Source organism: Mastigoproctus giganteus, chromosome 3 (assembly GCF_048544385.1).
Source record: "Mastigoproctus giganteus isolate SK-2022 chromosome 3, ASM4854438v1, whole genome shotgun sequence".
Classification (NCBI taxonomy): domain Eukaryota; kingdom Metazoa; phylum Arthropoda; class Arachnida; order Uropygi; family Thelyphonidae; genus Mastigoproctus; species Mastigoproctus giganteus.
The window spans coordinates 79765401-79783018 of record NC_143577.1 but is presented as its reverse complement, the minus strand read 5'-3'; the positions used below and the strand labels follow the sequence as shown (position 1 = coordinate 79783018).

The 17618-nt window shown below is 36.3% G+C and overlaps 1 protein-coding gene across 1 annotated transcript in view; it reads right to left on the bottom strand.

Annotated features, from left to right (window-relative positions):
• The window catches only part of LOC150088102 (protein dachsous-like), a 132719-nt gene that overhangs the window by 60657 nt on the left and 54444 nt on the right, over nt 1-17618 (bottom strand). Inside the window, exons 6-7 of the mRNA XM_090370021.1 lie at nt 7043-7291; nt 2168-2319 (exon numbers count right to left, since the gene is read on the bottom strand). Coding sequence (XP_090226147.1) covers nt 2168-2319; nt 7043-7291 — 401 coding nt within the window. The remainder of the gene's footprint in view (nt 1-2167; nt 2320-7042; nt 7292-17618) is intronic.

Genomic DNA, 17618 nt, shown 5'->3' with positions numbered 1-17618 from the left:
TTGAATATTTACCTCTTGTATAACCATATCTTTAACTTGTTGACTAGATAAATCTTTATCATAACCAGCTGTGACGATGAGGGTCTTATATTTCTTTCTACTATCTACAGTGATATCCATTTTTGACTTGTGCATAAGTCATATTGATTCTCAGCTTTTCATTAGAAATGTGCAATTAACAAAAAATTTTCCAGTAATACATCCATTTATTATAAATCACTGTGCCATCTTATTTACTGGATTACATTTGTTTTGGAAGAATCCTATCAGTTCCTGTCTATTTAGAGATCAATTCATCAAGTCCAGGTACATTTTCCAGTACTGAATCTTCAAAATCATCTTTATACTCTTTCTTTTAATATCATGAAAATCTAATATATTTTTCTACTTTGATCCTATCCTCAGCCCACTTGCAGCTCAAAATTAACCCCATTTCATTCCAAACTTTTTTCCATGAATAAATATATTTTGAGATTTCAAGCCACAAGAAGTGAGATTCTTTCTATAGTGGAGTCTTTGAAGGGGTCTCTCTTTTCATAACTTTCATCTCCTGATTAGATTTTTCCTTTTTTATTCTTTTGGTACTCAGTTTTCAGAATTATCTGTAGTATCTAATGGATATGGAGAATTTCTGTAATATCCATTAGATCACAATCAGGAAATTTTACTTCACTATTTTCTTCTTCTCCTCCTCCTCCTCCTCCAGATTTCAAGACGAAATATTTAAAATCATCCTCTTATTACCAGCAGCCATCATATAAATAGAAATATAAATAAAAGAGAACTCTATATATATAATTAAAATTTAAACCAATAATCAGTAACACAATTGTACAATATATATAATTAAATGGTTGCAATCAATATCCACATTGATAGCACTCCACACCAGTCAGGCCTAAAATATTAAACAGAACAAAACTCAAAATTAAACACAGACACAACAAAAAAAGAACCCTAATTCAATGAGTCTCTGTAGTTCCCAGATGATTAAGGTCAGGGGCACAGTAATACAGATCCAACCTTTTCCCAGTCTACACTTCCAAGTTCTATTTAGTCAATCATGTGGTTGCCCACTCCAGATTACATGGAGGTGAGACTGCTTAATCAAGGAGTAGGGGTCTCTGTTAATAGTCAAACAAAAAATGTTAAATTAAATAATTTCATTCTATTTTGATCCTATGTTTGACCACTCAGAGAATTTGCTACAAGATTTGCATTTGTGGTAAACACTTGGACTTATGTTCACAAAAGAGATGACACTGCTAAACAGTGACAGTAGCCAACTTTTGACCACCGTCACCAGAAGGCACTAATTCAATGCAGAAATATGTATAATTTTCAAATTATTTCAATGCATGCATTTACATATAACTCCACAACCTTTATTATTCAACTGTGTAGGGCCCACACTGGTTTTAGACATTAAAGGTACTCACAAATTTTGTTATGGTTTTAACTGCAAGTTTTTATTCCAAGTCTAAGTGAGACTCAATAAAAACTGTGATTCACAGATGAGCACACATGTTTGCTGATCATTACTGCCTGTCATCTAAAAGGAATCCAGTAGTCTTGAAATAACTACCACCATAGTGCCTTTTTAAAACAAATAGTGGAATTGTCTTTTGGTGAGGACATTTGTTTAAAAAGATATTAGTAACTTATGCTGACCTGTGGATAACAATGTCATCTCCAAAATGAGAATGAGGTCCAAGTTTTTGACAACTGACTTACACCCACCAAAGAGGGCAAAATGTCTGCAAAGATGGGAATTGAATGTAGAAATGTGTACAATTTTCAAATTAATTATGTTTGATGTTTGTGTAAAGCAAAATGTAAAACACTCTGTTCACTTGAAATACATGTATGGCAAATGACCACAGGAAATGGCATTTTAAAAATTACAAAATTTTACTGGGGAGGAGGAAAGGGCAAGGGGAAAGAAAGAGAGAGTGTGTGTGTGTAAAGAAAGAATTTTATACCACTTTACTTTAGAAAACAGATAAAAAATGCTTCTTTCATCTTCCACAATGAGCTGTGCAGTGATACATTACAATTTTTTTGAAGCAATGGAAGTAAATTCATTAGTTTTCTATACCCTTCTTTAATATTATTTATTACCATTAATATTTAACTCAGTGATATTCAACATTTCATACAAAACTACCTGTAGCTATCTGTGGAGGTCTCCCTTTATCCCTTGCAACAACCTCACAGTAAAATATCTGACCAGCATCAGCTAACAAGCTTCCTGCTACTGTCACTGTCCCAGTTTCTGGATCCAAATGGAATCTTCCTCCCAGAGCAGAGTTTGCAAAGCTAAACAACAATAAATTGATTAATACTATGCTAAACACTCTTATCAAAAATTATTAATAACAGCTTAAAACTGTATGATGGACAATACATTTTGAACATAATGCTATTAGACTCATGATTCATTTAAATTTTACTGTTAGTATTCATAAAGCAACATGCTTTAAGAATTTTCATCACTTTTAGATCATTTTCAAAATCTAGTTGAAAACAAAGCACTTATAATTTGCAGTAAACATACTCAATTTCATGGATCTTGATTAATAGATGTCAGATTTAACGGACAAAAATGATTTGAATGGCAGCACCAGAGTGTGTTTTCAGTGTGTTCATGAAAAAAGGGAAACTGGAAAACAAGACTAGTGTGTTTGTTTCCTGTATTTGAGCTGACATTAGAAACAAACAGACATACTAGTTGGGGTGGGAGAGACTATCAAATATTGTAAAAAGAAAGACATTTTAAGTAGCTGTCATCCATCACTGGTGAAGGTCTCTTAGCTCCCCTGAATAGTTTTTTGAGGTACCACTACACAGCCTTGTTAAATTATCTTCTACTAACTGTGTACTTTATGTCAACCAATAAAGTAAAAGTAAATTTTTACCTTGACCTTTTTTTTTTTTTTTTTATTGTTTAACTTTAAGATTATTACTACATATTACCACTCTTATATCATGTGAAATTAATAGTATAGTTTATTAAGCTATTTTCCTAAACTACTAAAATACATAAGGTAACGTTTCAGGTATCTTACTGATACCCATCATCAAACCGTACTGTTGGGGAAACAAAAATATAAGGGGTTTAACTTTATTTCACTGTTTCTAATACAAATATATACAGAGTAACAGTTTAAATTTTTAATCGTGTAGGGCATGAATGGTCTAAAAAAAAAAACTTTGAATTTACATTCAGCAACGATACACACCCCTTCCACTCATTATTTTCCCACAAGAGGTAGTTGTTGTTATTGTCAGTGATGCTATTGTGCAAGAAGGATAAGTGGAATAGGACAGTGTATATGTTTGCCAGGGAAAGGTAGATGATGAAAAGTACACATCACCTTTTAAGGGCACAAAAGGTGATATTTGTCACACAGTAGCACCAATGATATTAAGAATAGGAGATCCGAGGACTTACTTAAAAAATACAGAGCAATGTTGGGAAAAAGTCATGAGTCAGGATTGCATTTTATAAAGTGTCTGCAATTCTGCTCAGTCACAATAGGAGGGAGTACAGGTTGAGAGCCTTGTCAATCAATTCAGCTTTGGAGAGAATGTGCAAGGCAGGCTCATGGGGTAGAATTTTTCCCAGCATGATATGTGTTTGTTAAGAGGAGAGACAGTTTATACAGGGATGGGATAGACTCACTTAAATAGAAGGGATGCAAGAATATTTGGTGATGCTATTGAGGCAGTGATAAGTGGGTTAGGAAAGTGCCAGCTTGGGAGGAGGGGGGATACACATATCAGAATGTCTTATAATGAGGATTTTAACTTGGGATGTAGAGAGGCAAAAAAGAGGAAGCAATACCTCTTTGATCTGGTTATCAGTAGCAATTCTTCATGCATTAAGAATCTGCAGGTAGTAGTAGAGGTATGTGATGCAAGAAAATAGGCATATGAGCTTATGTAGCATCAGTCAAAAAGGAAAAAGAAAAAAAAAAAATCAATTTCAGACATCTATCTCCCCTAAATGTTTGTCCAGTTCCTCCAATTTATTTCAGCTATCAACTACAATGACAGATGGAAGTTTGTTCCAGAAATCAACTACCCGCTGCTAAAAATAAATTTCCGCACATCTATTCTACAACTGTCTTTCCTCAATTTGAATTTATGCCCCCTCAGGTTCGTAATCTGAGCAAGAGGAAGAATCCCATCAGAATTGAGCCTACTCAACCCATTCAAGGCTTTATACACCTCAGATCACCTTGCAAGTGCCGAGTCTCCAGAAGCTGCAATTTACAGAACCTAAGCCTTTCTTGGTAAGAGCACCCCTTCGTTCCCCTCCCCAAACTTGTTGCCCTTCTCTGTACTTGCTCAAGCAACTCTACATCATTCCTAAAATGAGGCATCCAGGGCTGTACACAGTACTCAAAGCATGGACTGACCATTGCCTTGGGGTAATCACCAAAGGGATAATCACCTCCTTTTCCCTACTAGCAAAATTCCCATATATCATTGACAAGACCCCATGAGCTGCTCTGGCAGCTTGTCTGCACTGTCAGAAAACTTCATATCTCACTGCACAATTACTCCCAGGTCTTTTTCACTTTCTACTACCCTAAGTGTAGTACCACATAGCTGGTACGTTTCTCTGTGGTTACTTCTACCCATATACAGTACTTTGCATTTGTCAATGTTAAATTTCAGTTGCCACTTCTCAGCCCATCAGTCCAACTTTCCAGTAACGCAATGCCATTGCTGTTATTAACAAACCTGCCAACCTTCGTATCATCTGCATACTTGGACATTAAGCCTGATATACCTTCATCAATATCGTTGATAAATATACAAAACACACTGTTGTTTTGTATATTTATCAACACTGAACCCTAGGGGACTCCACTAATACCATCAGTCCATGAAGTGCAGTGTCCACTGATTACCACTCTGTGTTCTCCGGGTGCCTCCGTAGGCAGGTGGGAAGGAGCAGCAGTGCGTAGCACATGCTTCTTGATTAGACCGGGGTTCGAGCCCGTCACCACCAAATACGGAGGATGCGGAAAGGTCGGGGAATGACCACCGCATATTCCCGGAGCAATATGGCCTTAGTTGCTAATGCTCCTAAAAGCCAAATAACCAATCTGTCTTCTCCCACTCAACCACCCTTTTATCCATTGTAGCAACTTGCCCTTAATACCATACTGCTCCAATTTGTACAGTGGTTTTCCATGTGCAAAAATATCAAAAGCTTTCCTGAAATCCAAGTATATGATCTCAAAATTATTTTTTGCATCCAGTTCCTTTGTAACCAACATCATAGTATCCAATTAAATTTGTCAGACAAGACTTTCCCTTAACAAATCCATGCTGTGTCTAAATTATTACTGCAGTTTTGTCTAAATGATCCTGCAATGCTTCTTTAACCAATGACTCCATTATTTTCCCTGGAAGAGAAGTTAAACTAACAGATCTCTACCCATAACACCCTTTGATCCCCCCCCCTTTGTGAACTTGGGATACATTTGCACATCTCCAGAACATCCTGGGACTCAGGGGAAGTCCTATTATTATGGCTAAGGGTTTGCTTACTTCCTTTGCTACCTCCTTTAATATAACTAGATAGATCCCATCCATCTTTGTATAAGGCAATGGGCAGGCCCCGCCTGAGTCCAAGGACTTCCTAAAACGAGACCTCATTTTAGGAAGGATGTAGACTTGCTTGAGCATATACAGAAAAGGGCAACAAGATTGGTGAGGGGAATGAAGGGGCCCTCTTACCAAGAAAGGCTTCAGTTCTGCAAATTGCAGCGGCTGGAGACTAGGCACCTGGAAGTGATCTGATTGAGGTGTATAAGGCCTTGAATGGGTTGAGCACATTAAATTCTGATGAGATTCTTCTGCGTGCTTAGATTACAAACCTGAGAGGGCATAAATTCAAATTGAGAAAATGCAGTTGTAGAATAGATGTGCTGAAATTTGCTTTAACCAGCTGGTGGTTAATTACTGGAACAAACTTCCATCCGTTGTTGGGGAAGTTGATAGCTTAAATAAATTCAAAGAGGAACTGGACAAACTTTTAGAGGGAATGGATGTGTGAAATTGGTTGTTTTTTTTGGCTGATGCAACATAAGCTCATGCACTTGCTTTGCATTACATGCCTCCATTACTACTACCACTACCCCAGCTGCCTTTCTTATGTTTAATTTCAACAATATTCCAGTATGTTCTCTTTTACTTATTACAAAATCATTAAATTTGTCAGTTTGATTAGCTTCTGTTAGAGTTTGATTAGCTTCTGTCCTCCACTTCCCTAAAGAATTTCTCATGTGCGAATGTAGATGTAAAATACTCATTCACTTTGTCAGCTATCTGAGCAGGATCATCGACTGTTGCTGTTTATCTTTGCCAAGATTTTTCCTAATCTGCTTTTGCTTGCCTAACCTCCTTTGTGACTTGATTACAGACTAGCTAATATCTATCATAGGATTCTATGTCGCCTGATAATTTATATGCATCCCATGTATTTTTCTTCTCTGCCAAGAGTCTCGTTAGCTCATCTGACATCCACTTAAGCCTAAACCTTGAACAGTATTTCTTAATTGGTATGAAAAGCCTAGTAGCCTCCACGATTAATTCATTGAATGTTTCCCAATTAGAATTTGCTGTTGGTAACATCATCACTTTCTCGCACTGTATAGAATTTAAAAACTGAGACCACTGTAGTCACCTTTACTGGTTATTAATTCCCTTGGTAGAAGATCCAATAGATGGTAGCAATCACAGTGTACTAATGTGGAATTTAATAAAAAACTACAACAACCACCAACAACAACAATATAAAAACCTACAACAACCAACTACCCAAGTAAAATATATAGTATAATGCTAAACTATCAATAAAATCACTATTAGAACACAATTATCTCCTTGTATTACATCAAGAACGTGCCAATATGATTAATTCTATATTTGCAAAAATATCAAAAAAAGTGTCAATAACAGAAACAATAATCTTAAAAAAAAAAAATGATCATTACATATCTTAAGTTAAAATTTCTGATACCTGTACAAAATTTCTGCATTCACTCCTTCATCTTTGTCTTCTGCTTTCAACTGAATGATTTGCATTCCTGGAGCAGAATGTGCTGATACACTAGCCACAAAAGGATATTTTGTAAACACAGGCCGATTATCATTAACGTCGACTAATGTAATATGTACTACTGCCCTTTCTGAACGTGCATCATATCGTCCACCATCAGTTGCTTTTACTTCAAATACATATGTCCGTTTCTTCTCACGATCAAAGAGTCTACAAATAAATTAAAATAAGGAATTCAGAGATCCTGCGGTCAATTACAAGTTATAATAGTAACATTAATAATAATAATGAGGTATGCCAGATTTAAAAAAAAAAACATTACGTTCACTAAACTGAGAATATAAGTGGAAAGTTGCAATATGAAAATTAGTTACTTGTTCTCCCCAACTCCACTCTTTAAAGAAAAGCAAAGGTGTGCTTTTCTTCAAAGGAGAGTTATAACTATATTACTATTTTATTAGCAGCACAAAGGAAGAGGTATGAAAAGTGATATAGTAAAGAGTATGAAATACCAATCTTTTATCATAAAGAAAGCAATTTTTTATATTTTTTTTATTTTTCAGGTTGTATTTAATTTACATGATAAACAACTAGTGAAATATGAGGGTGTTTCAAAAGTATATATAAAAATTTCAGAAACAGGAGGATATTCCAGGGCTCAAAGTAAAAAAAAAGTCACATATGTCCATTTCTGAATGGTTACAGAGCTACAGCTATTTGAATATTAAAAAATGACTATGGAGTTTTCAATGACAATGAATAATAAAAAATAAAGTACTGAAAGATCAAAAAGAAACTACTAAATCATTTAGCACAGAAATAATAAAAAACTAAACAAGAATATGCAGAAACATTACTAGTAGGTAAAAACATTTTATCAGGTATTTCTTGTTTATACTCCATCATGATGATTTATTTTGATATTGAGGATTTATTGTAAACTCTACTGACCAGTCAGTAGAATTTACAATAAATCATCAATACAAATATTAATCATATTTAGCGGTCACGTGTTTGAACCCCGGTCCACTCAAAGAGCAAGTGCTACTGACCACTGGGCTACATCAGGCCTCATTTTATCGGGTACGTGCCTGCTTATTCTTATTTATTTTTTAATTATTTTTATTATTATTATTTTTTATTATTCAAAACTCCATATTTAAAATTCAAGCAACCATAGCTCTGTAACCATTTAGAACAGGACACATATTTATGACTTTCCTCCCATTATTTTGAACCCTGGAATGTCTTATATATATGTCCTACAGTTTCTCATATACACACATACATGAGAAAAGCTATAAATATTTAATACAGTTTCTCATATACACACATACATGAGAAAAGATATAAATATTTAATATATTTTGATTTTAATAATTATGATAAATAGACAGGCAGGTCCTTGAGGCTTGTCACAGACATTCTATTAGGTATGACAAGCTACCAGAGAGTTTAAAACATTGATGGAACAGATATTCAGGTGATACTTGTGAGTCAGGTGGACAGAATTTCAGTGAAGTCCAGTCATAATGCATCCACCAAATCCTTTGCTTTCGCCTTCAGGACAGAGGGACTTTTAGTAACCCAGGGTATAATCCCTATGCAATACCTGAAATACTGCACCTAGAATACTTGAGGTGACCACTCAGGTGTGAATCAATATAAGGAGGGATTACGGTGTGATGTCCACACCATATCACACCACACTACACAGAAGGCTGCCCCTCTGTTACCAAACAATACTAGGTAGTTGATGACTTTTGCCAACCAGTGCAATACCACCACTTTACTTGTTGGAAGCTTGAAGTGGTGAAACCCAAGTTTAGTCTCTGGAGCAAAGCTCTGGCAATCCCCATCTCTTCCAGCATGCAGTATAATCGACGTCTTTTGAAGTTATGATGGATGTCATGGAGAGAACCAATCTTCCTTACCTTTCGAGGGTACAGCTCTAAAATGGTTTGCAAACTGGCCACCAGATAGTACACTTGACCGAACCTACTGGTAATGCTCTAGGAGGCATCCAGATTAAATGTGTATAATCTCACTGCCTCTACTCTGCCAGAGGGAGGGAGGAATTGTCAAGACCATGTTATGTCAAGGAGCTGAGTATATTCTTGCTGTGCGCACACCATATCCAAAAATTTCATTCCCTCACACATACACCCCCCCTCTACTTTTACTTTATTAATGAATACATCATGACTAGTCAAACTAACAGAACAAACTTCTCTGTGAAAACAGCTAAACCTCCAAAACACTTCCTCATTCATTTTACAAATATATGTGGTCTCAGTTCCAAACCAATAATGTCCATTTTCACTTACAGTCCTCCAAGCTCCAATTACTTTTTCTGACAGAATCCCAATTATCAGTTCCTCAACCACTGCTCATCCCACTTGTCCTAATTATTTGCAGTATGATTCCTTTTTCATTAAAGAAAATACTTGTGCATATGTCTGCTCTGCTATTCCCTGTCACTAATTTAGTAATTTTTAATCTCCTATTTTCAATATTCCCTTGCTTAAAATCTCTCTGGCCCATTCTGTTAATTTCCTCTGTTGCCTCTATATATCTCCAACTCCAGTAATCACTTGGAATTCTTTGAAATTCTAATTTTTCCAGTCCAACTTTCCTTGGTGATTCTAATATTTATAACTTCAGCTGACTTCAGTTTTCTAGTCACATAGATCCAGTTGATCAAGATGTTGAAACTTTATCAATTACTGATGACCTTGCACATTTTATCATTTACCTATCAGAATACCAGACAGTCCTAATAACCCTTGATCTTTTTGTCATGAACAGCCATTCAAAGTATATAGCTGAGTGACTGGTCCTCTAGGCACCTCAGATCACATCTGATGGTCTCATCTCTTCTTGAAGGAAGTCTTTTTCTCATGGCCATTCTCAACCTCTTCTTGTTTGGCATTAAAAGAATGCAAAATGAGATGATCTGCAAGATTTCTATTCTTATTTTCCTTCGATGGATTACTATTTTGAATGTTCTCATGTCAATATTTGCTCAAATAATGTCAGTAAAATTCTTCTTGTAGGAATGAAATCCTTTTTTTCTACCTTAAATTATTGTCTTTATCTAAACTTTGGTTTTCCAATAAATGAGCTAAAGCTGTTCAAGATAAGAATGTTGCATATTACAACTGGTTCACATCCAAATCTTCAGGTTCATTTTCTGCCCACACTAAAGCTTGCAATAATTGTAAAGTTATTATTAATCAATCCAAAGTAGATTTCGTACAGGCTGAGTCGAAAACTTGCTTCTTGTTCAAATGGTAGTAAAACATTCTGGTCTCTTGCCAAAAGTATTGGCTGCAACCTTTGCCCATTTGTACTCCTATCTTGGTTAAAACCTGATAGTTCTGCTGCCTCGTCAGCCAAAGATAAAGCCAACTTATCAGCATCCTACTTTTTTCTTCTAACTCTCATACTGACAATCTTGGCAAACCACCTCCTACCATTCCCAGTACAATCAACTCAGTGCCTTCTGTGGTCTTCTGTCAAAAGTATGCCAGAAGAATTTTGAGTAATCTTGATTCCAAGAAAGTTACGGGTCCTGATGGTATTTCTCCACTTGATCTCAAAGCCTGTGTGCCCGAACTTACTGTTGTTCTATGTTACCTTTTTTAAACTTTCTTATTTCACTGGTGTTTTTTGTTCTGTTTGGAAATTTCCTCGTATCCAGTCAGTTCTTAAAAAAAAAAAGATGACAAATCACTCACATCCAATTATTGCACTTACCTCTATTCTTTCCAAAGTAATGGAGAAATCTATTATCTAACAACTCCTAAACTACCTTGAACCCTTCAATCTGATCAATGATCACCAAAGTGAATTATGTCAGTGTTGATCCATTTGTGATATACTGCTTACATTATCCATCTATAGGCAAATTCAATGGAAACGTTTGGAGAAACTTGAGCAGTTCCTCTTGACATTTGGCATTGGCATATGATGCAAGAAAGCAAGCTTATACAGCATCAGCAAAAAAAAAATAGAAAGAAAACCACTTCCCATTCACCTATCCATTCATTCCCAAAGTTTGCCCAGTTCTTCCCTGAATTTATTTAAGCCATCAACTTCCACATATCTATTGTGCAACCTCACAAGTGCCTCTTCCCAACACTGCAATTTGCAGAACTTAAGCCTTTCTTGGTAAGAGCAACCCTTTGTTCCCCTCACCAATCTCGTTACCTTTCACTGTACTCATTCCAGCAGCTCTACATCCTTCCTAAAATGAGGCTTCCATCTAGATCTGTATGCAGTACTCAAGGTGTTGCCTGACCACTGCCTCATATAAAGGGATAATCACCTCCTTATCCATGCTAGTAAAGTTCCTGTATATCACTGACAAGACCCCATGAGCTGCTCTGGCAGCCTCTCTGGACTACTCAGAAAACTTCATATCTGACTGCACAATTGCTCCCAGGTCTTTTCATTCTCCACTACCCTCAGTATAGTACCACACAGTTTGTGCATTTCTCTGGGGTTACTGCTACCCATATGCAGTACTTTGCATTTGTCAAGGTTAAACTTTAGTTGTCACCTCTTAGCCCATCTGCCCAATTTTTTCCAGATCCTGTTGCAGTAGTGTACCATAGTTACTCTCATTAACAACCCTTCCAACCTTCATATCGTCTGCTAACTTGGACATTAAGCCTGATATACCATCATCAATATCAGGCTTAATGTCCAAGTTTGCAGATGATATGAAGGTTGGCAGGGTTGTTAATGAGAGTAACTATGGTATGCTACTGCAACAATGGACCCAACACTGAACCCTGAGGGACTCCACTAACAACATTAGTCTATGAAGAGCAGTGTCCATTGATTACCACTCTCTGTCTTCTCCCACTCAACCATCCTTTTATCCCTAGCAGCAACTTTCCCTTAATGCCATACTGCTCCAATTTGTACAGCAGCCTTTTATATTCAACAGTATCAAAGCTTTCTGGAAATCCAAGTACAGCTAGGCCTCGCATAACACGAGTTCGATTAACGCGATTTTCAGTTAACGCTATTTGAAAAATTATACCACTTTTCACTTTACACAATGCAAATTTCCAGTTAATGCAATCTTTTTTTTTTTTATGCGATAGTTGAAAAAGATTTTAATCGCGCATTAAGCTTACCGCGAGTCGTATGGTCAATAAACAAACGTTTGCCTGCTGCCCACCTCAGTGTGTTCCATCAACCATCGGAAGAAGACGTGTTACTTGTTTGTCTCATGCTAATAAAGTCAATGCACACTTGCATAAAAATTCAAATTTTTAAATGAGCCAGATGAAAAAGTTACCGCGAAGGAGATAATGGTAAAAGAATTAGATGAAATCTTTCGTATCACATAGAACCTCAAACAAAAGGTTTGATGTTCTCTGCGATATTTATTTTGCCAGGGCCCAGAGAAGATTGTTATCGACTATCGGAAATTGATTGATGAAAAGAGAAAGTCAACACTGTTCAAATATTTCCACAAAAGTCATTTCTTCATTGTGTATTTTATGTCAGAGGTTCCCAAACTTTCTCGGTTCACACTGTCCTTAGTGTCTCCGTAATTTTTTCAAGGTGTACCCAGACCAAAAGAAATACCTAACAGTTCCATTTAGTAGTTAGGTCCAAACAACATAATAAGAAATGCTGTAACTGTGAACTACCTCGAGCTAGTAGTTCGCGCGGTGTCCGACAGATGTCGAGTATCACTGTGTTTCCCTCGAAAATTTAAAATATTCTGAGGTGCACAGTTTGGGAACCGCTGTTTTATGCAATAAACATTTAATTCCATAATTATTTTCATTATCTTTTACATTGTATACAGCTAAAAAGGTATTTTTAAAATTCTTTATGGACATTCCAGAAGGTCAAGGGCCAATTATAATTTTTCCTATTGATTATTATATTCGATTAATGCGTTTCCGTTTTGCGCGATGCTCTCGTGGGACAAATTAATTGTGTTAATCAAGGCCAGCCTGTATATGATATCAAAATTATTTTTTGCATCCAGTCCCTTTGTGACCACATCATAGTATCCAATCAAATTGGTCAGGCAAGATTTCCCTTTAACAAAGCCGCGTTGAGTCTGAACTATAACTGCAGTTTTGTCTAGATGATCCTGCTTTGCTTCTTAACCAGTAACTCCATTACTTTCCCCAGAATAGAAGTTAAACTAACAGGTCTGTAATTACTCATGTCACCATTTGATCCCCTTTGTGAACTGGGGATTCATTTGCACTTTTACAGTCCTACGGACTGGAGAAGTGCAAAATTTCTAAAGCTTTTGACCTGTTTGACACAAAGACCTACACAAGCTACATCTTATGAACTGTGAAATTTTTTTTTTTTTAATTGGGTATCTAGTTTTCTCTCTGACTGCTTGCCTGCTGGTAATGGTAGATGGCTCTGTGTTTTCTAACTCCTTCGCTAATGCCGGTGTTCCCCAAAGTTCAGTTTTTCCCCCTCTAACTCTATTTTTTTTCTTATATATATTAATGACTTTCGTCCACTGACTGGAAATCCTACCCATAGTTTTGTTGATGATAAAACACTACATTCCACCCTACAGTTTCGGAAGTGTTGCCCTGCATAAACAGCTTTAACTTCTTGAATATCCATCACCAATTTGTTAAATGCTAATCTCCATATAATTCTACGATGGGGAAAAGACACTTAGTTAATTTCAATCCTTCTAAAACTCAGGTCTGTCTTATATCTCGCAAAAAAGGAGTCTACTGCTCCTATGTTTATCTTCAATGACACTCAGATTTATAGCCAAGATCACATACAAAGTATGGCAATAAAGTTTCTGTACTGGTGCATAAAAAGAACACAAAGTGAAGAAACTCAAAAATGGTTCAATTTTTATTCAAAGTAATCACCACCTGACTGAATTCATTTATACACTGTTTAAAAGTTTCTCAAAAGAATCGGTGAAGGTGTCCAAAGAGATGATGTTCAGTTCAGCAGTTAACATTTTTCTTTCTGTACTCATCCTAAAATCTCTTTTCTGTGAGGGCAGTTTTCACCTTGGAAAAGAGGATCAAGTCTGCTGGTGCTAGATTGGGAGAGTAGGGTGAATCGTTGAGCTGTACAATGTCATGTTTCATCAGAAATATCTTCATAACAAGTGTGGGATGGGGGAGGAGACATTGTCATGAAACAATAACCAGCTGCCTTTCTCTCTCTCTCCTGAAATTGTGGCCCCAGCCAGGAAATGGACTTCAATAGTCTTTAAAGCACCTGTACGTAGAACACAGCATTGATCCTTTCCCGTTTATGTACAAATCACTTGTAAATCACATCCTGTTTGTCAAAAACATGATCAACATTGTCTTGATCCCAGACTTCTCTAAATGAAACATTTTGGGCCTTGATGATGATTTTGAAGTCCACTGCATGGTCTGACACTTCATCTATGGGTCATACTGAAATATTCAACACTCACCTCTAGTGACAACACAGTTGAGGAAATTAGGACTGTCTTGATGAAGTCTTCGCACGATGACACTCTTTACTGCTTTTGCTCATCCATGAGGCTGTGTGGCATAAATTTTGCACAGATTTTCCTTTTACCTAAATCTTCATGCAGAATTTCATGAATCATCTCCTTATCCATATCTAACTCATCAGCCATCATTCTCAGAGTCAAACAATAGTCTCTTGCCATAATTTCTCAAACTTTTGCAACACTTGCTTTCTTGCATCAAATGTCTCTACTAATGCTATCCCTTGTCGTGGAAGTTGATAACCTAAATAAGTTTAATGCTCAGCTGGACAGGTATTTCGAACGAACAGAGGGGTGAAGTGGGTTTTTTTTTTTTTTTTTTTTCTGGCTGATGCTGCATAAGCTTGCTTTCTTGCATCAAATGCCTCTACTAATGCTAATGCTAACTCTGTCTTCATTTTGAGAGGCTGTAGGATGCCTACCTCTTGGGTCTTCACAAATATCCTTGTCTATCTTTGAACTGCTTATACCATTCAGATTGGTATGACTTAACATTTCACCACCATAAACAATTCTTAACATTTTATACATTTATGTTGCATATTTTCCTAGTTTAAAACAACATTTGATATTCAGTTTTGCTCCACTGCAAAATTGTGATGTGGACTGTTAATGCTACTAAAAAAATGTTTGTTACTTACAACTTGTCAGCCTATTGGACAATCTCTTTACCCTATAGGTTGGAGGAAGTCTGAACTACAATATACCAGTTCCGTTTATTTTCAAACTTGTCAAACATGACTGCAACAGCATCAGTCTGGGCACTTTACTGTCATACCTCATATCTCTATTAGTGATTATTTTCACTTCTAATCTCTCTTGGCATAAGTACATCACAATTATTGTTTCCTCTACATCTAAAAACTGGGTTTTCTCTTTTTGCTCTTAGTGTTACTTTTCTTCTAAACAACTACTTACTCTGTACAAATCTCAAATCTGCCCTACCATGGAATACTGTTTGCCATTTGGCTTGGTGCCCCTAAACCTCTCTCTCTGAGACTTCTAGACTCCATTCAAAAGAGTGCAGTCAGGTTAATTAATGACCCATCTCTTACAAAGCCTCTGCACTCTCTGTCTCATAGACATACTGTTTCTGCTGCATGCCTTTTCTATAGATAATTCTAAGGGCACTGATCTTCTGAATTGGATTCTATAATTCTTTCTTCCAAACCAGTTGACTCGTTTTGAGCACATGCCACAACCAGTCAATATCCATTTACTATCTAACTTCAAATTCACATAACCAACTTTTCTTCCTCTTCATTTATCCCTTCAACTTCTGTTTTCTGGAACAAGCTTCCTTTGCTGAAAATTATAATCAATGGAAATTCAAATCTAATGTCAACAAATATCTCCTTCAGTCTTCTCACCCTTCATTTCAACCCATGAATGCTACTAAGTACTATAGAGTATGATACCTTTCTTGTTTGGGTTTTTTATAAAAAAAAAAAAAAAAAGAAAAAAGCACAATGGAATTAAAAAAAATAAATAAATAAAGGAAGAAAGAAATGGATTGACTGATTTATTTACTATTTCCCTTCTCTTCAATCCTTCAACCTGCAGAACGGATTGTGAACATGGTGCCAGGACAGTCAAGCGAAGAGAAGCCATAAGTATATGGGAACACACCTGCATTCCAATGATGTACATGATTATAGCCACAATTTTCCAGCTGTAAGATCAAATGCAGTGGGTGGGGGGGGGGGAGAGAGAGAGAGAGAGAGTCCCCACTTGTACACAGAGTTTTATCCATTATTCTTTCTGGCTCTGCTGTTGTGCATTTCTAGCTTTTTGCTCTTACTCATTTGTAGTATTAGTTTTCAATAGTAAGGTACCAACAGAAGTGATTCCCATTTTGTTTATTTTTTTCTGGCTCTATGCTTCACTCAGATTTGGGGTGAGGTGATAATCAGTGTCCATGTTCTGGTGGACATGTCTTTCAGCACCTTGTATTATTGTGTGACATGTGTTAGCACTATGTCTATTGGTTTGCTCAAGAATCACTTGTTAAGTGTGTTAGCATATATGTGTAAGGCACCTATTGTCTTCACCATGTCCATCTGTCCACATATAATTATAACTCCTAATGGATGGCGTTTCATTAAATTTTACATTTAGATTGTTTAGAAAAATTTGTTGAGCCATCCCAAATTTCATTAAAATTAGACCAATGGAAATCCAACAATTATTTCTTTGTCCATTCATCCACATGTAATAACTTGACTCCCACTGAATGGATTTTGATGAAATTATATAATTAGCTCTCTCAGACAAATTTGTCAAGCTATCCCAAATTTCATTAACATCAGATAAATATGAAACTGGCAATTATTATTTCTTTGTTCATCCATCCACATGTATTAACTCAATTCTTAGTGGATGGATTTTATGAAATGTTATTTTGGCTCTTCTAGAATTATTTGTCAAGCCTTCCCAAATTTCACTGAAATCAAACCAACAGAAATTCAGAAATAATTATCTCTATTTTCATACACGTCACATAAGTATAAGTATCCATGTATCATATATTATAGCTGAAGCACTGGATATTTTTTTGCCATGCACTGATTGGAAGAATGAATGGGCAGTATGGTTGATGCCCAGAAACCAAATGCTCTCAGTATGTGCATAAAGGTCATTGCTTTTTTTTTTTTTTTTTAAATAAATCATGTATTATTACTATTTGCTAAAACATCTAAAATGTAATTCACTGCATAGATTAACTAACGTGTCAGGTATCAGGTACCCTATGGTAATATATTTTCTCCTTTTTTCTCCAAATTTTCCAACAGAGCCAACTGCGAGAGAGTCATTAGTATAAGGCTGTGATCACTGGGTAGTGGTCACTACCCAGTGATCACAACCATATACTAATGATCATCAGCCATTTTCAATCCACTGCAGGATGAAGGTCCCTCCAGCAACTTTCCAGTTCCTTCTGTTTTGAGCATTGGCCATCCGTTTACTACCCACAAACTCATGAATTTCATCTATCCATCTCCGCCATTGTCTTCCAGATTT